General features: G+C 37.9%; 1 protein-coding gene and 1 non-coding gene across 2 annotated transcripts; one reads left to right on the top strand and one right to left on the bottom strand.

The window, feature by feature from the left end:
* Positions 1-1,624: 1,624 nt before the first annotated feature.
* Positions 1,625-20,441, bottom strand: LOC118720376 (E3 ubiquitin-protein ligase TRIM37-like). The gene is made up of 7 exons (XM_036440200.2): positions 19,986-20,441; positions 17,920-18,021; positions 11,784-11,824; positions 10,211-10,327; positions 6,303-6,390; positions 3,641-3,763; positions 1,625-1,792 (listed from the first exon to the last, which is right to left on the bottom strand). Exons 1-7 carry the CDS (start codon positions 20,004-20,006, stop codon positions 1,640-1,642), a joined length of 645 nt encoding a protein of 214 aa, XP_036296093.1. The 5' UTR covers positions 20,007-20,441; the 3' UTR covers positions 1,625-1,639.
* On the top strand, positions 7,156-7,257 carry LOC118720380. The gene has a single exon (XR_004988429.1). It is a non-coding gene; the product is annotated as a U6 spliceosomal RNA (small nuclear RNA).
* Positions 20,442-21,704: the final 1,263 nt, after the last annotated feature.

Raw genomic sequence — 21,704 nt, 5'->3', positions numbered from 1 at the left:
GGCAAGAAATATTCAAGGTGATGAAGAGTAAGAACCTACAGCCAAAGATAATCTATCCAGCAAAGCTATCACTCAGAATTGAAGGTCAGATAAAGAGCTTCACTAATAAAAAAAAGCTAAAGGAGTTCATCAACACCAAACCAGAATTATATGAATTGCTGAAGGGGGTTCTTTCAGAAGAGAAAGTAAACAAAGATAAAAATTATTAACAACAAATACGTAACTCAACAAGTGAATCTAAAAACCAAGGAAATTAAAAAAAAAATCTGATGAACAATAGTAACTGTTGAATATAATAGAATCAGAGGTGTGGAAGGGGAGTGAACTGACGATTCTTGGGGAAAAGGGGAGAGGGGGACGTGGGAAGAGACTGAACATAAACTGTGCACCTATGGATGAGGACAATGGGGAGTGGGGAAAGGGCAGAGGGTGGGGTGGGAAGAGAGCAATGCTTACCTGGTGGAGGAGAGCAATGGTGGGGGGGAAAAAAGGAATATTTGTAATAATATGAACAATAAAAACTTATTAAAAAAAAAAAAAAGAAGAGGAAAAAGGAGAAAAAGGTAAAGATAATAATTATGAACAACAAATACATGTCTATCAACAAGTGAATCTAAAAATCAAGTGAATAAAAAAATTCTGAGGAATAGAATAAACTAGTGAATATAATGGAATCAGGGGCATAGAAAGGGAGTGGACTGACAATCCTCAGAGGGAAAGGGGTCTGGGGGGTAAGGGAAGAGACTGGACAAAAATCGTACACCTAGCCAAAACCGGTTTGGCTCAGCGTAGAGCGTCGGTCTGCGGACTGAAAGGTCCCAGGTTCGATTCCGGTCAGGGGCATGTACGTTGGTTGCGGGCACATCCCCGGTAGGGGGTGTGCAAGAGGCAGCTGATCGATGTTTCTCTCTCATTGACATTTCTAGCTCTCTATCTCTCTCCCTTCCTCTCTGTAAAAAAAAAAAAATCAATAAAATATATATATATTTTTAAAAATCGTACACCTATGGATGAGGACAGTGGTGACAGGAGGGTAAGGGCATGGGGTGGGGTGGGAACCAAGTGGAGGGAGCCATGGAGGAAGGGGGGGAAGAGGAACAATTGTAACAATCTGAACAATAAAGATTTATTAAATTAAATTTAAAAAAAAAGAAAGAGAAACTGCTTCATGGGTTAAAAAGAAAGTTAACAAAATAGGCATACTTGCCTAATCAAACCACTGTCTTTCTAAATCACAAAGTCCGTAGGGCTAGAAGCATAACCAATCAGGCTAATAGAAGTTATATTAATTTGGAGAAATTTTTCTTTAAATGTATTTCTTTATTGATTTCAGAGAGGAAGGGAAGAGAGAAATATAGAAACATCAATGATGAGAATCATTAATCAGCCGCCTCACATATGGCTCCCACTGGGGGTTAAGCCCACAACCCAGGCATGTGCCCTTGGCTGCAACTGAACCTGAAACCCGTCAGTCCGCAGACCGATGCTTTACCCTCTGAGCCAAGCTGGCTAGGGGTTGAGTAACATTTTTGATAAAAGGAACACTTAATAGGAGGAACTTTTATTTTTAAACCAATCTTTTCCTAGCCTAAATAACTCACCAACCTTTTCTCTTCAAAGACTGAACCTGAAGCCCCAGTTACAACAGTTGCATAGAAAAACACTCACCCATCAGTGTTATAAGCTTATTCTTCAGCTGTGTATCTAACCGTGCAATCATCATCTCCACTGCATTCCTAATTTCCCGAACACGTTCATCTTTTGCATTTCTTACAGCTTCTACGTTTCTTTCCTAGAAAATAAACAAGGTAACAGGTTCGAATCCCAGTCAGAGCACACACCTAGGTTTGGGGTTCATTACACAGTTGGGGCACATATGGTAGGCAACCAATTGATTTTTCTCTCTCACAAGATGTCTCTGTCTCTCTCTATGTCCACCCCCCTCACCCCCCCCCCACTCCTTGTAAAATCAATAAACATATCCTCAGGTGAAGATTACAACAAAAAAATAAAGATTAAAAAACGTAAGCTAATAATCCTTTTTAATTATTTATATATCATAGGAAGATCATGACCTTAAAAACACTATAGAGTGAATTGAATCAGGAAAAATATTTCTTAATTAAACAAAGCTGGGCTGGTGTGGCTCAGTGGTTGAGCATCAACCTATGAACCAAGCAGGAGGCATGCAGGAGGCAGCTGACTGATGATCTCATCATTGATGTTTCTATCCCTCTCTCCCTCTCCCTTACTCTCTGAAATCAATAAAAATATTTAAAAATAAATAAAACATAAATAATAAATAATGTATAAATAAAAGATAGGTATGTAATTACAGACGAGATCGGGCGCATTCAGGGTGGTATGGCGGTATAGACTAGGTATGTAATTACAAAAATTGGTTTAGGTAACATACAGAACACATACTCAAAGCCCCAATTATATCTCTGATAAAAAAATCATTTCAAACCAAAAGTTTACTAAAGCCATTTCACATAGTGCAAAACCCTAAAATAATTTTAAAAATTTTAAAACCACATCTACAAAGTTTTTCTTTTTTTTAGAAGAAAAAAATGGATTTTCAAAGATTGTGGAGTACATATAGATTTTTAACAGAAACAGCATTTCCTATACTTACTATTATTATAAAGATAAACAGTAAAAATCTCAACCTAGAATATTCTTTCTAATGACATTATAATATTGCCAAGAGAAAAATAGGGAAAAAAAAAAAAGGGTAAAGGTCAAATGATTTTGTAGATAGCATACATACAATTCAAAAATATTTCTTTCTGTATAAAAAAAATTATAATGATCTGAAACTTTATTCCTGAAGGGGGATAAAGATGACATCTTAAGTTAGGATCTGGTAACTTTAAACAAAATATATGCCAAAAGTATATATAGTATTTAAATGTCTGAAGCTTAATGAATTTTTCAATAGAAATATTATAAATGGTAAATAGCTCACCAAAATGTTTGACCCATATAGCATCTAAAGAATATTGTTAAATATTATGCTTTTAATTCTGCAAAGTTCTAATTCAGGATATCAGAAATAATTCATTCCTTCGTAGCAGAAACCCCAAAAGCTGAGGTTCCAAAGAATGAATAATTTAATAACTTTCTAAAAGTCAATATTGAGTATATAACAAAACAGGCTTATTTATTAACTCACTGATTCTCTATTTCTGCATAAGAGATAATTCTCTGGCTCCAACTACAGAACAGACCAGGGATTTAGACCTTAATTCTTTGGCTAGTGTGAAGTTGGTGAGACTTCACTATAAATATATCAAATTTTCAAATTTTGCCCAGCTGGCATGGCTCAGTGGCTGAACATTGACCTATGACCTAGTAGTTTATGATTCAATTCCAGTCAGGGTACATGCCCAGGTTACAGACTTGATCCTCTGTGTCATGTATGCAGGAAGGAGGCAGCTGATCAATGACTTTCTCTCATCATTGATGTTTCTCTACCTCTCTTCCTCTCACTTTCTCTCTGAAATCAACAAAAAAAATATTTAAAAATATATATGTATAAAATTATTTTAAACCTTAATTTCAACATGATTTATATTATAAATATATATATTACATAGTATAGACAATAAAAAGGATAATGAGCTTTTAGTCTTACCACTTCTTGAACTAGGCTGATGAGTTCCATGAGACGCCGACGAAGTTTAGCTACCTCTTCGTTCACTTTTGTAACATGCTGCTCATAAATTTCCGCCAAAGGTTTAAAAGTATGTCCGCCGTGCTATTTAAATTAATAAAATAACTTTTAAAACATTTTCATATGTCTCATCTGTATTTACATTCCTTTATTAACACACTATGAACACTAATATACTGGCAAATATTTCCAAACGAATTTTATTTTTTTAGGCTGCCTTTACTTTGTTAAAATAAGTCACAGCTTGCTTAAAGTCACTTGGCCCATGTAAAAAATTCAATTGTGGATAAAGATCTTAAGCAAAATGTTTACACTGATGTAGAAATCTTCACTCATTAGAAAGAATCAAGATCCTTAATTATGGCTCAAAGCCGCTGACACAACCTCATTTGTCACTCTTCTCTTGATCAGCACTACCCTTCTGTCCTCTCATGAGGCCTTTGCAAAAGTAACTCCTACTTATTAAAAAATAATTATCCTTCATCTTCCCTCCCAAACTCTTCACCTTTTAACTCCTACTTATGCTTTGGATTAGTTCAGGATGAGAGGATCAGGTCCCAGTTACCCATTCTCATCAGACTGTATACTTATTCCTATAATAATATCTATTACAACAATTGAGTACATAACTAGTTATTTTATATCTATCTTGTTAATCACTGAATACCCACTCTCTAACATAACTGAATAAATTAGAAAGACATTTGAGGAAAAGATCCATGGCACACTATTAGCAAAAGCAATAAACCCATTCTTCAGGCCACAAAGAGTTACTGCAGAGACAGAAGGCCCATGCAATTTAGCCTTACAAATCCAGTTGTATTCAAAGAACAAATTTTTAAAGCTAACAGCCTAAAATCAATTTCCTATCCAATTTAGGTATTATAATTTATCACAATCTCTGGATTGGTAAGTAGAACTTAAATTTCTTTATAAGGAATTTTCTGTAACAGAAAAGTTCTTATTAGAATTCTTATTTTCCTAGCACATATGGCTCAACTGGTTGAGCCTCAGGCCATGCACCAAGAAGCCACTGGTTCGATTCCCAGTCAAGGTACATGCCCAGATGGATGGCTCGATCCAAAGTAGAGGGCATGCAGGAGACAGCTGATCTAGATATGTTTCTGTCTTATCGATGTTTCTATCTCTCTCCTCCTTCCTCTCTCTTTAAAATCAATAAAAACATATTTTTAAAAAGAAAGAAGAGAGAACTGTCTCAGAGACCAAAGCACTCAGCCATGGTCTCTAAGGAAAAAATAACATGGATTTTTGCATGTCCACTTAAATTATGAAAAATACTGTTTTCATTGTTTCTTACAAAAAAAATTATTTAAAGTATTAAGTTGTGGGACATAAATTTTTTCTAGTTGGCACAGGAGTATTCAAATACCAACAGAAAAGCTCTAGCTGGGTTGGCTTAGTGGATAGAGCATCTACCTGTGGACTGAAGGGCCCCAGGTTCAATTCTGGTCAAGGGCACATGCTCAGGTTGTAGTAGGGAGCATGCAGGAGGTAGCCAACCAATGATTCTCTCTCATCATTGATCTCTCTCTATTTCTCTCTCTCTCTCTCTCTCTGAAATCAATAAAAATACATTAAAACAAAACAAATACCAACAGAAATATCTCAATTGAGTTCTACTTAACCAATTTGCCTGGCATTCTTTCCCAAAAATGTGCAAACTAATGACTTAAGAATGATTCTCATTGCTAACAGACACCTCTAGATGTCTGCTCCCACTATGACTAACTGTCCCCACCAAGAATCTACTGTTTATTTTCAAACTATTTATGCCTATTGTACTTATTACTAGAGGCCCGGTGCACAAAATTTGTGCACAGGGGGGTGCGGGGTAGTCGGACATCCCTCTCACAATCCTGTACTGCTGGCTCCTAATCACTCACCTGCCTGCCTACCTGGTTGCCCCTAACTACCTCCCCTGCCAGACTGATCACACCTCACTGCCTCTGAGTGTTGGCCTGATCACCCCTAACTGACCCCGTAACTGCGTGGTAGCCCCCAACTGCCTGCCCTACCAGCCTATTTGACACAAACTGTCCCACCCCCCCACCAGCCTGGTTGCCCCATACAGCCTGTTCAGTAGTTTGGTCATCCCTCACTAACGCCCCTGCCGGCCTGGTTGTAGGCAGCCACCTTGTGAAGGCATGAGGGTTAATTTGCATATTATGTCTTTATTATATAGGACTGTAAATATATAATTCAATATTAATTTAAAAAAAGGACACAAATATAAAATAAAAAGCTATTTCTAGAAGAACTTGAATGTTTTAGACTTGATAAAGGTAGATAACTAAAAAACTACACTGAATTAGACTGGAAAAAATAAAAATTTTTTAAAAAGTTAAAAAAACAACTAAAGATCTACAGATGAATATATACATTTTATAATTTAAAAAAAATATTTATGTAGGAGGTATATATCCCACATCAAAATCTCCCACAAATGCAGTTTTTCTGGAATAACAGAAGGAATGATACCTTCTGCTGTAAAGAAAAATAATTTAATTTTCATTCTATAAACAAAGTAAAATATTATTTTTTAACTAAAACAAGTATTTCAGTGCTTTCTAGTCTCTAAGTAAAAATAATTTGTTCTGCTCACCATTCCTCCCCAAAGTGCACATTGATGGCAGATACATTTCTTACAAGTCCAGCAAAATACACTAAGTTTTTCATGATGATTTTCACATCTATATATCATGAAAAGAAAATACAGTTATAAATTAAACTAAAATTGGAAAATAAATACCTCAACAAATTCCTAAGTTTGAGTAAACAGGTTGGTCAATTTTAAACAATTATATCTGAGGAAACAATATAAAATGTATTCCATAGTTTCTTTTGCAAAGTAAGCTAAAGAATTACATTGGAACACAATTTTCTTAAAACAGTGTTTTCATTAATCTATAAGAACTTAAAATCACATGAAAAATGCAGACTAGTTTTTGAATAAAGTACAAATATAACATCATTTCCTAATATTACTATAGATTAGAAATTTTCAACCCTTTTCATCTCATGATACACAAACTACTAAAATTCTGCAGCACACCAAAAAATAAGTTTTTTGGTGATCTGACAGAAAAAATAGGTATAACTTTGATTCAGTCACACTGAACAGTTATTGTTACTAGTACATTAGCTGTTGTCATTTTTTTATTTGACAATGTAAGGGAAAAAGGTCAGGGCCCCTGACTAGTCAGATACTGCACATTTTAAAAATTCTTGTGACACACTAACTGAAAACCACTGCTACAGATGATAAATTTTAGCCTGCTACTACATTTTTGGACAAATCAGATTATGTACGGTATTTGTATCTACATGAACATGTATTCATGCACATACACTTTTTCTACATGTGGTCAATGCTAACAATAAGACATGTGATTAACTGCACAAAGTAATACCAGATCCTTCTGAAAAACTAACTCAATTTTAAAAAGTTTTCCCATGTTCACTTTGGCAGCACATACACTAAAATTAGAATACAAAAGAGATTAGCATGGCTCTTGCACAAGGATGACACACAAATTCATGAAGCATTCCATATTTTAAAAAATAAAATAGCCCATCCAGTGTTGTGCAGTGGTTGAGCACCGACCTATGAACCAGGAGGTCATGGCTTGATTCCCAGTGAGGACACATTGTGGCCTTGATCCCCAGTGGGGGACATGCAGGAGGAAGCCAATCAACGATTTTCCCTCATCATGTTTCTTTCCCTCTCTCTCCCTTCCTCTCTGAAATCAAGAAAAAAAATAATTTTAAAAATAAAATATAACATTTTCCCTTAAGTTGGAGATCAACATGCAAAGGAATGAAGATGCACATGGTTAATTGAATTGCATTTGCCCCATCCCAAATTCCTATGTAGAAAGCCCTAAGGTAACTATACTTGGAAACAAAGACAGTAAGGATATTAAATAAGGTCATAAGAGCAGAGGCCTAATCCGATAGGACTGTTGTCCTGACAAGAAAGATGCCAGAAGTTTATATAAACAGAGAAAAGGCCACATAAGAACAGAGAGGGAAAGCCATATCCAAGTCAAGGAGAGAGGTCTCACCAGAAAGCAAACAATACCCTGACCCTGAACTTCCAGCCTCCAATACTGTTTAAGGCACCCAATCTATGCTATTCTATTATGGCAGCCCTAGTGGAGATTAATTGTGTGACAATGTGAACATACTTAACACAACTGAATTGTACACTTAAAAATGGTTGATAGTAATAATGCTATGTATATTTTACCACAATAAATTTTTTTTTTTAAGTTTTCTCTTGCCACCTGACCAGCATGGCTCAGTGGTTGAGCATCCATCTATAAACAAGGAGGTCATGGTTCGATTCCTGGTCAGGGCACATGCCCAGGTTGCTGGCTTGATTCCCAGTAGGGGGTGTGTGGGAGGCAGGTGATCAGTAATTCTCTATCATCATTGATGTTTCTATCTCTCCCTCTCCCTTCCTCTCTGAAATAAAAAATATATCTATTGGGTCGGCAGCTAAGTAATTGCGGGTTTCACACATATATGGCTTCAGTTGAATTTTTAGGTTTGCAGACGTAGTACAAATGTAAAACACATTTTGTTATTTGATAATTGGCTATTCAGCTGTTAATCAGTAAAAAAGTTTTTTGATCTGTTTTGTAGTTTTCGTTTGGCGTTCGTTGAAAAATGGAAAATCAAAAGGAACATTTTCGTCATATTTTGCTTTTTTATTTTCGCAAAGGGAAAAACGCATCGCAAGCTCATAAAAAGTTATGTGCTGTTTATGGTGATGAAGCCTTAAAAGAACGGCAGTGTCAAAATTGGTTTGCCAAATTTCGTTCTGGTGATTTTTCACTCAAAGGTGAAAAACGCTCTGGTCGTCCAGTTGAAGTTGATGACGCCCTAATCAAAGCAATAATCAATTCGGACTGTCACAGTACAACACGTGAGATTGCAGAGAAGCTTCATGTATCACATACATGCATTGAAAATCACTTAAAACAACTTGGCTATGTTCAAAAACTCGATACATGGGTTTCTCACGAACTGAAAGAACCACAGTTAACGCAACGCATTAGCAGCTGCGATTTGCTAAAGAAATGTAATGAAAATGATCCATTTTTAAAACGACTGATAACTGGCCATGAAAAATGGGTTGTTTACAACAATATCAAGTGGAAAAGATCGTGGAGCAGGCCAGGTGAACCAACTCAAACAACATCAAAAGCTGATATTCATCAAAAGAAGGTTTTGTTATCAGTTTGGTGGGATTACAAAGGAATTGTCTACTTTGAACTCTTACCACCCAACCGAACGATCAATTCTGATGTCTACATTGAACAACTAATGAAATTAAACAATGCAGTTGAAGAAAAGCGGCCCGAATTGACAAATCGAAAAGGTGTTGTATTCCATCATGACAATGCAAGGCCACCCACATCTTTGGTCACTCGGCAAAAATTAATGGAGCTTGGTTGGGATGTTTTGCCACATCCACCATATAGTCCTGACCTTGCACCATCTGATTACTTTTTGTTTCGATCTTTACAAAACTCCTTGAATGGTAAAAATTTCAATAATGATGATGATGTCAAATCGTACCTGATTCAGTTTTTTGATAATAAAAACCAGAAGTTTTTTGAACGTGGGATTATGATGCTGCATGAAAGATGGCAAAAGGTCATTGATCAAAATGGGCAATACATTACAGAATAAAGTTATTTAGTTCCATGAAAAAATTGTCTGATTTTCTTTAAAAAATACGCAATTACTTAGTTGCCGACCCAATATATAAAAAAAAAGTTTTTCTCTTGCCTTTAAAAGAGACAGTGTTGCATTTGTTCTGTTCATCGAGCTTAATACCTAAATAGGTCTACATTTTATATTCTCACATATAATACTAAAGGCCCGGTGCACAAAATTCATGTGCGGCGTGGGGGTCCAGTGTCCCTCAGCCCAGACTGCACCCTCTCTAATCTGGGGTCCCTCTCACAATCCAGGACTGCTGGCTCCCAACTGCTCACCTGACTGCCTGCCTGACTTCCCCTAACTGCTTTTGCCTACCAGCCTAATTACCCCAACCATTCCCTGCCAGCCTGATAAGATGCCTAACTGCCTCCCCTGCCGGCCTGGTCTGGAAGCTAATTTAGCATGATTTCCACATACCAGATTTAGGATACATCCTTTAAAATATAGGGAATTTGTCAGATCTATTTTTAATCAATGACCTATAAGCATCTTCAGCAAACCCTAGGGTAGCCAGTAGGCATCAAGAGGCAAATAAGAGAGATTGCTATCACATCAGCAACTGTGGCAGTTCCACTCCTTTTATGAAAGCCTCTGATAAAAGAAGCCAATTAAGAGTTAGAAAGATCTTTCCAAATACTGATACCCACACCACATCAAAAGAAAACTGTATTTACTTACAAAACTAAAAAAAAAAGACACAAAAAACCCCTTTCAATCGTTTCATTAAAATAACATGTACCAAAATATATGAAATACTTAAAGAAATTGAGGACATACTTGTCCTTTTCATTTTCTTCATGTTTGGTGAGACTACAGAGTTGAAGAGTATCAAGCTGCTGTGTTACTTCTTCTGCCCAACGACAGTTTACTAGTTCTCGTATTTGGAGTGGAGCACTAGAGAGAAGATATATATTTTTAATTCAGGAATTTGAGTTAATTTTCTAAGACAAACACATTCTAGCCAAATTGGCGTGGCTCAGTGACTGAATGTCAACCTATGAACTAGGGCAGTGTTTCCCAAACTTTTGACATATGTGTACCCCTTCTATAATTTTCATAATGCCGAGTACCCCTCGTACTCATGAAAACGGAGAATTAGGCGTAGCTAAGCACGGTGCAGTGCATATCCCCACCAAACTCCGGTGCAACGCGTACCCCCACCAAACTCTTCCTGTACCCCTGGGGGTACGCATACCACACTTTGGGAAACACTGAACTAGGGAATCATGGTTTGATTCCCAGTGAGTGCACAAGCCCATGTTGTGGGCTCGATCCCCAGTAGGGGGTGTACAGGAGGTAGCCAATCAATTATTCTCATCATTGATGTTTCTATCTCTCTCTTCCTCTCCCTTCCTCTTTGAAATCAATTTAAAATATATATAGTTTTTAAAAAAGATACAATTTTCATCTAGCAAAAGGACAAAAAAAAAAATAGATAGATAGATTGGTAATATACAATAGTGGCAGGAATGTGGGGAAAGGCACTTTTGTATCTTTTATTAGGAATGAAAAATGGTAAAAACCTATCTTTCAGCACAATCTAGCATCATTTGAAATTACCAAAAGTGGAAACAATCTAAACATATCTCAATATAAGCATAAGTAAATAATATATGGACACATAATAGATAAATCAAACATTTTAAAATTTAAATGACATGTGCACATAAAGAAAGGTACCACTATATTTCATATTAAAAAACAACAGTACTATATTATTTGTGTTGTAAGAAAACAATCATATATACACACTAGAGGCCTGGTGCACGAAATTCATGCACAGGTAGGGTCCATGACCAGCGATTAGGGCCAATTGGGGCTTTCCGGCTGCAGGCTGGGGCCTTCCTTCATTCTGCCCCCTGGAGGTCAGTGCACATCATAGTGAGCGATCAAACTCCCAGTCTCTCCGTTGAACTCCCACAGAGACAATTTGCCTTTTATCCTTTTATATATAGATATCAGTACATAGATGGAAAAAGTTTAGAAAACTAGATACAACTCCAACAACTTCACCTGAAAGTGTTATTTCATGGCAAGACTAGATGAAGAGTAACAGAATCAGAAGACTTTAAAAAAATATTTACCTATACTATTAAGATTTTTTAAAACCAGAAACCTTTTTAATTTTAAGTTAAACATGTTTTCCTAAAATAAGGTAAACAATTTAATGCATTCTACATAATTCTAAAATAAATTACTTTATTGCTATACTAGAGAGATTAATTTATTTTCAGCTGTATTCACAAAGAGAAGAAATGAAGATTACAGAAAGAACTTTATTAATATTAGGTCACACTCAATCACCTTTTTTTTTTTCCAAATACACAAATAATCATAGGAAAACACTTACCGGCAATGAGGACATTGAGCTCTCTGCTCTGTCAACCAGCGCTAAGGAGGTAGAAAAAGAAATTAGCTTTTGATTGTAGAAACACCATTACTTTAATTTGTACAGATTGAATACTTATACACCAAATTTAATAAGTTTAACTCTCTAGTGCCTGCATTAATTATAAAGATACTTATAGAAATAGTAGACAATCTACTATCCTCCTCTCATTATCTATTGACCAGGACAAACATTCAAAGGGACACAACTCATCCCAATAGTTAAGAAGCTATTCTCTCATAGGAAAGAAAGTGATGCTAGGATTATTTGGATCGCAGACAATCACTACCAACTCTAAATATAAACCACAGGGTTTTACTTCTAAATAACCCACCCTAGAATCTGCAAGGAGTTTAACTAACTAACATACCATAAAATCCTCAAGGAAGTTTAAGTTGCTAATACATTCTTTTTTAGAAAAGCAAATTAATTTTGAAGCACATACATTACAGATATAAATTAGACCTAAAATATGAATAAGCTATAGCAAAACCATTTTGTGTCTTGAGTTTCACAGTTCAATAACTTTTAAACTTCTACATAACTTTGCTTTCTCATAATTATAAAAAAGTTTTACAAATCCTTTTAATTACAAGATGTCTCCACTAAACCTCAAATTATATTCATTTAACCACTGTAATTATTACTGAGTAGGGAGCAGTATCACACCATATACAAAAGGGATGCTAAGATTTTCTGATTGCCTTTCCAAAAAAAACAATATTTATGGTAAATATTTTTGTTTTAATAGTCTGGTAAATTGGTTCATAAGTAAATGAATGTATTTCAGTATCTGATATTTCTGTTTATCCCTATGTTCTTTTATAAAAAACATAAGCTTTTACTTAAAAGTCAATTATTAACTCAGAAATAAAATTCCCAAGGAAACCTTAAAGGACAATAAAAATAAAACGGGGAAAAGGTACCTCACAGCAAAATCCTATATAATAAAAGGCTAATATGCAAATTGTCCCCTCAACCAGTTCAACTGAGAGTTGGACCAAGGGCAGGGCCAGCCGGCTAACCACTTGCAGCCCCTACCCTCTGCTGGCCCTGCCCCCAACCGGCTCCCCCACCCTGATCAGGGATGGGCCAGCTGGCCAACTGCCTGTGACCCCTCCCCAGGATCTGGGGTGGGGCTGGTCAGCCAACCTCCCTTGTCCCCTCCCCCCTGCTGGCCCATCCCAATCGGCCCTGATCAGGGTGGGCTGGTCAGACTCCACCCATGCACAAATTTATGCACTGGGCCTCTACTAAATAAATAAAGCTTGAAGAAAATACATGGAAGAGGATTCCTGCACTCTTAATAACCTTGAAAATTATTTCTTCAGTCCCTTGGTAAAGACAAAATTTGGGTCAAGTTTCTTTCCCTGAAAAAACTTTACTAAAGTCATAGTACCTCTCCTAGGCTGCTTTCAGCCCACACCTCCCTAGCCTTGTCCTTTACCTCAACCTAAGGGACCCAGCAAGGTTAAACCTTTAAATATATTTGGTATCTTTCTGCCCAGGATATTTGTAGATATCCTTCAAATGGTTTATTCCTACTCATCCTTTAGATTTCAGTTTATAAACCACTTCCTTCAGAAAGCTTTCCCTGACTCTCTACAGCAAGCATGTCAAACTCAAAGGCTAACACGAGCCAAATAGACAAGGTTTAGGTTTATGTGGGCTAAAAAAAACAAAAGCTTCAATTTTCATAGAAACAGGTGTTTGTTTGTTTTTAGAGACATGCTGAATACAAAGGGCTGAAATGAGTAATCATTAACATAAAATAAAACATTTTAATAAAAATTAGTATTTTTTCTCGAACATTAACTTACCAGACACCAAATAACTGCACAAATAAATAAGCATAATGCAAATAAACATAGTTTTCTTGTTCTCTGAAAGTGAAATATTTCCCGTTGCACACACCAAACAAGTCAGTGCAAGACTAATGATGTAGCAATTGGCTGCTAAAATATTTGCTGCTAAACCTAGTAACTGGTTTTGCTCAATGGATAGACCATCAGCCTGCCTTCTGAAAGATCCCAGGTTCAATTCCAGTCAAGGGCATGTGCCTTGGTTGTGGGCACATCCCCAGGAGGTGTGCAGGAGGCAGCTGATTGATGTTTCTCTCTCATTGATGTTTCTAACTCTCTATCCTTCTCCCTTCCTCTCTGTAAAAAAAAAAAAAATCAATAAAAAATTATATTTAAAAAATATATATTCGCTTCTAGTATTATTGGAGAGAAATGGTGCACCTGCACATCAGGCATGTAAGGGAAATAATGCAACACGATTATAATAATCAATCATTAGCGAACCTTGTAGTTCATTATTTATAATTATGTATAACAGGATATTGTAAAAATTAAGTTACAAAACATTCATTAAAATGTTTCTTAGATACCATTATATTGGCTGGGCCACGAAAATATTCATTGTGGGCCACATGTGGCCCGTGGGCCGAGAGTTTAACATGCTTGCTCTACAGACTATTTTAGGTACCACTGCCATGCTCTTCCACAGCAACCTATACTTCCCCCTTCATTGTGGTTATAGTCTCTCCTCCCCTGCTTCACAATAAGCTCTTCAAAGATTGAGACCAATTTATGTTTTTAATATACTTCTCCCATCCAAAAGGGCTATTGTTGCAATATATACCACTCTTAACATTAGGACTGTCCATTCACTTATACAGTCCCCTCTCTCTGCGCTCTCACATGGGAATACCCATTGATTATAACCATAAAACTTACCCTACCTATCCCAATCTAGTGGCCTTTCCCTTCTCTATAGATATGTAGCATTTTTACCTTGTATATATTACACAATCTAACTTAATTACAAAATAAATTCGGCAATTATCATACTTTGGGGGAAACAATGTTTCTTCCAAACCAAAAACTCAAGGTAAAACCAGTGAACAATATTAACACACAAGAAATATTAAAGCAACATCTTTATAATAATTCCTTCACATGCAATTGAAGAACTGATTTCTCTCCCTCATTAAAGAGAACCACAAGCTTTAGACAGTCTGATTCCTAGCTCTAGCCCTTATTAACCACATGAAATAGACAAGTGACTGAGCTCAAGTTTTCTTGATTATATGCTGTGACCAAGTGATTTATCCCTGGAATGCAAGGAAAGTTTCAACATACAAATATCATTCAGTGTAATATATCACATTAATAAATCGAAGGAAAAAAGACATCTGAACATCTGACTAAATCCAATATCCTTTCAGGATAAAAACACTCAAAAAATAGGAATAGGAGAGAACTTTCTCAACTGATAAAGTCCTTATCTTATTGTGATTATTAATCCTCACCTGAGGATATTTTTTCACCGATTTTTAGAGAGAGTGAAAGGTAAGGGAAGAGACAGCAAGAGGGAAATATCAATGTGAGAGAGACACATTGATTGGTTGCCTCAGGCCAGAGACTGCAAGGACATATCCACAGGCCCTTTCCACTCATGCTAGGGCTAAAATCCATTTAAAAAACCCACAGCAAACATCATATTCAATCGTTAAAGATGGAAAACTTTTCTATTAAGAACAGGGAAAAGACAAGGATGCCTGCTTTTAGCACTTATATTCAACATAATACTGAACATTTCAGCCAGAGCAATTAAGGAAGAAACAAAAAGCATCCAAAATGGGAAAGAAGTAATATTATGTTTATGAAGAAACATGATCAGATATGTAGACAACCCTAGATTTCACAAGTAACTTAAGTTAAAGCTAATAAATTCACCAAAGTTGCAGGAGACAAAAATCAACGCATAAAAAACACATTTCAATACACTAGCAAAGAAGACTCCAAGGAGAAAATTAAGAAAATAATATATTTATAGTAGTATCATAGAGAGTAAAATATCTAGCATTAAATTTAACCAAGGAATTGAAAGATTTTTGTGGAAAACTACAAAATTTTGCTGAAAGAAATTAAAGAAAGTCCTAAATAAATGGAAACACATCCCATATTCATGGATTAAAAAACATATTAAGATGGTAATACTCCCAAAAGCAATCTACAGAATCAATGCAATTCCTATCAAAATCCCAATGGTGCATTTTACAGAACTAGAAAAATCCCATCTAAAATTAAAAAAAATCACAAGGAACCCTAAATATCCAAAACTATCTTGAATTTCCTGATTTCAATTTACTACAAAGCTATAGTAATAAAAACAGGTTTCTACTGGCATGAATACTGAAAGAGAGACCAATAAAGAGCCCATAAATAAGTACTAAAAGAAAAATATTGTATAATTGGGTTTATATGAGGTACTCAACTAGTCAAATTTGTAGAAACATGAAGAATGGTGGTTACCAAGGGTTGGGAGAAGAGTAATGATAGAAATAATGAAAGTAGGCAACCTTGTCTTTTTCTTGATCTTGAGGGGAAAGCGGAGGTACCATTACTAAAATTCAAGACTGAACAAACCAAGTTTTGGCATTAACATGGAATTAGCACTCTCATACATACCAGTGAGAACATAAAATGATACAGTCTGACAATTTGTTAGGAGACAGTCTGACAATATGTTAAACATCTACCATATGATCTAGACACTCCATTCCTATTTACCCAAGAGAAATAAAAACTGAAGTCCATTCAAAGACTTGTATATAGCTCATAGCTCTATGTAAATGCCAAAAACTATCAATAGAAATAACCATGTATCTATCAACAAGTGAATGTGTATAGTATGTTAATAATGTTATTATTAACATATAACCATAACTATGGCTAATAGTATGGTTAATAATATGTGCCACATATTTGTAAATTGCTAAGAGAATAGATCTTAAAAGCCCTCATCTTAAGAAAAAAATTTTTTGTAACTATGTATAGTGGTGGATGTTAACTGGAGTTAGTGTAGTCATTATTTTTACAAATATATATTATACAAATGTTGAATGTAGAAATATGTTGCACATCTGAAACTAATATAATGTTTTAAATGTCAATTATACCTCATTAAAAACAATAAAACAGGTGAATGGATAAACAAATTATGGCATATGCATACAATGCAATGCTATCACTGCACAGCCAACACTATTTATACACCTGACAGTTAAATATCAAAATAATTCTGATGAATAAAAAAACAGATACATAAGAGTACATATTGTAAGAGTCCATTTGTATACAATTCCAGAAAATCCACACATATCTATAGTGGCAGAAAGCAGATCAGTGGTTGCCTGGGAACTAGATAAGCAGAAGGAGACATTACCCAGAAATACAAAGAAATGGGGGAGGGGGGGGGTTTGCATATATTTTCATTACCTTGACCATTGTGATGGTTTCTGAGGTATATACATTTGCCAAAATTTATCAAACCATATACTTTAAATGTGTAGTTTACTGTACATAAATTATACCTAATTTAAAAAGTCTGCAAAATTTAAGACAAAACAGTCAATAATTGTAAACAAAGTGCTATATATGCTGAAAATTAAGGGATTAAAACACACACACACACACACAGAATTAGGGGGACAAGAAAAGGGAGCAGAAAATAAAAAATAAAAATAAAACACACACACACAAAAAAAAAGGTAGTAAGAGAGAATCAACTAAGTGTAGCTAGATAATTGCAGGAGACCTAGCCTGAAAACATAGCCAAACAAGTATGAACTCTCCCTCCTCTGGGTATCACAGCATTTTGTTAGTGTTTTTTATGATGGTATACATTTTTCAATAAAAACACAAAATCCATTCTCTTTATTAGACTTAAGTTCCTTCAGGGCAGGCACTTTGTCATTTATCTTCATATCCCTCTACCTCAAACACAATGTAGGCCAGCCCTTTGTAAGTACTTGTTAAGTGTGCAATGATTTAATAATGTAAATATATTAGAATTATAGTGGGTTTTGGCTTCCAGACATTTCATGGCAGTTATCATTTGATGATTATTCATCTCCACAGTACTAAGCAATATACACTGATGATCTCTCTATCAAGGACCATCATTAAAGACATTTTTAAAAAGGACACAAAATCTAAAATAAGAAAAATAAAATGGTTAATTTTTACCATTTACCAATATATCTTACATATGGTAAAATGCATGTGGAAAGAAAAATACAGCTTACCCTGATACAGCTGAAACAACAAAGCTTAGAGCAATGAGGACACAGGCGTGCATCCCGCAATTTCTCCATACAGATGAAACATCGAAAAACCTCAGCAATGCTCTGAAAATAATAAAAGATGGAAAGACCCACCAGGTTAGGCTACTGAATCAAGAGTAAAAAGTACGATTAATTATAATGGCAAGAATCTGGCTGGCCCAAATATCCAAATATTATCACAGTTAACATACAATACAGTCACTACAAATATTTCTTCGATTATTTAATGAAACAGGAAATATACTTATGTTTAACAGTAAGAGAAAAAAAAAGGGCAAACTACATGATTAAAGAAACATGAACTTTTTACTTTCTCTGCAATTTTCCAAGGGGGATGAAATGCTTTGATAAGTTTTTAAGAGATACATATCTTAAAAGCAGTGCACTTGATCAATGCCCTGAATGAGTAGCTCAGTTGGTTGGAGTGTCATCCTGATTGGCCAAGACTGTGGGTTCAGTCTGGTGAGGGGACTTACAAGAATCAACCAATGGATGTATGAATAAGTGGAAGAACAATCACTAAAGCCCTGGCCGGTGAGGCTCAGTTGGTTGAGCTTCCTCCAATGCACCAAAGGGTCTTGAGTTTGATTCACCGTCAGGGCACATGCCCAGTTGTGGGCTAGATCCCCAGTAGAGGGCAAGCAGAAAGAAGCTAATGGATGTACATCCCTCTCTCACATGATGTTTCTCCCTGTCTCCCTTTCCCTTCCCCTCTAAAATCAATAAACACATTTTTTTAAAAAATCAATAAAACATCCTCAGGCGAGGATTAAAAACAATTTTTTTATTTATTTAAAGAAACTAATTCAGAATCCAGAAATCTGACTTTCTGCCCTGATGCTGCAACCAAGTAGCTACTTATGTGAGCCTGAGATTCTACCCCTTGAGAATTTTAGCAGTAGTTCTCCCAATGCTTTGGGAAGAAAAAAAAACAACAACACGTAAATGAGAAGAAATGGTATTATCTTTGCAACAAGCCTCATATGAATCAATTTAGGAAGTAACTGACAAGAAAAACAGATATAATTAAATGTAGGTTATTATATATTTTAAGTTTATAGGACAAGAGAATTAAACTCTCATAAAACCAAGTCAAGTTACCGAACCTTTATAATACTTTCACGTGTGAAACAGACAAGAGGTGCGAGTCTAATCATGACTGCAAACCAAAAGAACGTGTGCGGTGCAGATGCTGGCGGGGAGGGAGGTGGGGGCGATAAAACCATTGGGTGAACTACCTGTTTCAAGAGCCCAGCAACATCGCTGCCCTTACTAAAAAAAAATTTTTTTAAATGAAGGGTTCAGTATTTTAGTATTTCGACAATTAATAGAGTCCTTGACAATTACCACACAATTACGTTCAATAACCAATCTTTTTTTTCTAAAATGTCCCTAGCCTTTAAGCAAATACCCCAACAATTTTACATCAGAGCTTACAAGCGCCAGATAGCATAAGAATAAGGTTGTCCTGGCAAACTACATCCAAATAAGATAATTAAAGAATATATGCTCATTCAATCTAGGAAGGGCAGAAGTCTACCAAAAAAAAAAAAAAAAAAATTGCACCGCTAGGAAGAACGGTGATCCGTTCGGAGGGAGATTTGGATGCGCACAGAAATCACAAGAACTGGTTTGCGAGTGTCAGGGCACGTCCCTGTAATGAATCTGCAGTTTTAATCCGCACAGGCCGTAGTTTGCAAAAAACAAACAAACAAAAAACAAACGAACAACAACAACAACAAAGAAACCCTGTGGGGATGGACAGATGGATGGATGAGTACCCGGCAGAGACACCCCGAAAACGCCCAGACACGCACCCCCTACTGCGGGAGCGGTGAGAGCACGGGCACCGGAGGCTGCAGTGCCCGCACCTGGCCAGCCCTCCCCGCGGCGGCGGCAGTGCAGTCCCTACCGGGAGGACCAGGGAAAGGCGACCCGATTTTTAAAAAAAAACACAAAAAAACACATACACACACTCAGCGGGTCGCCTGGGGAGACGACCCACCAACCTCCTCCAGCCTCCTCACCTCTACACTCTGTTCATCCATCGCCTCCGACTCTCGGCGGGGCCTACAGCGACCCGCGGAGTCCGTGGTCTGACCTAGTGGGCGCCGGCCCGAGGTCGCCAGTTCAAACTGCCGCGGAGCACAACCCCGCGCCCGCGTCAGGAGGCTCCAACGACCGCCCCGCCGGCGCGCCCCATCGCCTCAGGCTCCGCGCCGGCTACCCCCACTTCGCCATCTTATCCGCGTGCCCGCCCTGAGAGAGCAGTGGGAGGGCGAGAAGCGGCCGCGGGTCCCTCCCGGCTCAGCCGCCCAGCCGGGACCGCGAGGCGCGGGCGGGCGCGCGCGTGCCGAACCGCTACGAAAGCCCGGCGCCTCAGGTCCCCGGCGCGGCAGGCTCTGCGGGGAATCCACAAACACCCACGGTAACCAGGGCAGCTGGAGGCGCGGCGGCGCAGAGGGGCGCCAGCGCGCATGCGCGCAGGACGCCGCGCTAGAGGAGCGGAGCGGGGAGGCGGGCGCCTAGTTCCCGCGGTGCGGAGGCGCACACGAGATTTGGCGGTTCCAGGCTGCGAGGTAGCTCGCCTCCGACTCCAGGATGCGGCCGGCGGGAAAGGGGCGTGGGCTCGCCGTTCTGAAAACTCGCGCGCCAACCCGCAGAGCCACCTGGAATGCTAGTGAGGAAAAAAAAACACAACAAAAACGCAAACTGCAAAGCCACACCCCTAGGTATTCTGATTCTAGGGAAGAGCCCCACGAAATCCGCATTGTCAACAATCTGTGTGATTTTGGCTGCACATGATGTATGGCCCGCTCTTTGCAAAAACCGTGGTGCAGTGGTTACTTGGCTAGTGATTTTTTTTTTTTCCTCTGGGAGGAAGCCGAGAGACTCAGGTTTTTAAGATTTCCGCTCCACCTTGAAGCGAAGCTCCAGACGGTGAAGCCTAGAGCGATATGGTTTCTCATTTCAGGGCTGGGAGAACGGGACTGCAGGTTATGTAGAAGTATTATTAGATCCACACCACACCTGCATTTCTTGCCACTTGAGGTACGAGGTTGCCATGAGACTGTACAAAGTACAAAACGGTATCAGCTGTATTCAGCTTTCCTAGATTGGCGGCCGCTGTCTACAATTCTGTATCATCCTATCTAGAAAAGAGGGAATATGCTAATTGGCATCACTCCCATCACAAAGATGGCTGCATCCACAGCTGAGACCAAGTTCCCATAAAGAGGCTTAACCAGCAATCAGCTGGGACCTCAAGGTACACCCCTCCCCTGCTGAGAGGGGGAACTCAGGCCGCACAGTGGGGCTTGACAGGGGACTTGAGGCTATACCCGACCCCTGCCTGGCAGGGCTTGACAGGGGACGTCAGGCCATGTTCCCCACCTGGCGGGGCTTGATGGAGGACCTCAAAGCATGCCCCCATCCTGGCGCCTGAGGCTACGTGCCCTGTCCAGCAGGGCTTGACAAGGGTGGGACTGGCAGGGTCTGGATCTAGCCCAATTGGGGGTGGGGAGCTGGCTGGGTCTGGGTCTCACGTGATTTTGAGGTGCATGTGGGTGGGCGCGGACTCTGACAGGAGGAAAGTTTTTATATACATTTTACTAATCTTTCAACTCTGGCACTTCTATTATAAAGAAAGGGCAAGAAGCAATAATAAATTATTTCCTCTAATTAATCCCTTTTTAATGTGTATGAAATTCATGCACCGGGTCACTAGTAGTTTAAATATTGCAGGA

The sequence above is a fragment of the Pipistrellus kuhlii genome, unplaced genomic scaffold (genome assembly GCF_014108245.1).
Source record: "Pipistrellus kuhlii isolate mPipKuh1 unplaced genomic scaffold, mPipKuh1.p scaffold_m20_p_167, whole genome shotgun sequence".
Taxonomy (NCBI): Eukaryota; Metazoa; Chordata; class Mammalia; order Chiroptera; family Vespertilionidae; genus Pipistrellus; species Pipistrellus kuhlii.
This window is presented reverse-complemented; position numbering and strand designations above follow the sequence as displayed.

Bases quoted from the DNA above. Each gene is read 5' to 3' on its own strand.
- LOC118720376 (XM_036440200.2), bottom strand. From the start codon at position 20,006: ATGGATGAACAGAGTGTAGAG. The intron at 6,391-10,210 runs GTATGTCCTCAA...CATGATATATAG, and splicing joins GAAGAAAATGAAAAGGACAA to ATGTGAAAATCATCATGAAA. The intron at 1,793-3,640 runs GTAAGACTAAAA...TTTATTTTCTAG, and splicing joins TCAGCCTAGTTCAAGAAGTG to GAAAGAAACGTAGAAGCTGT.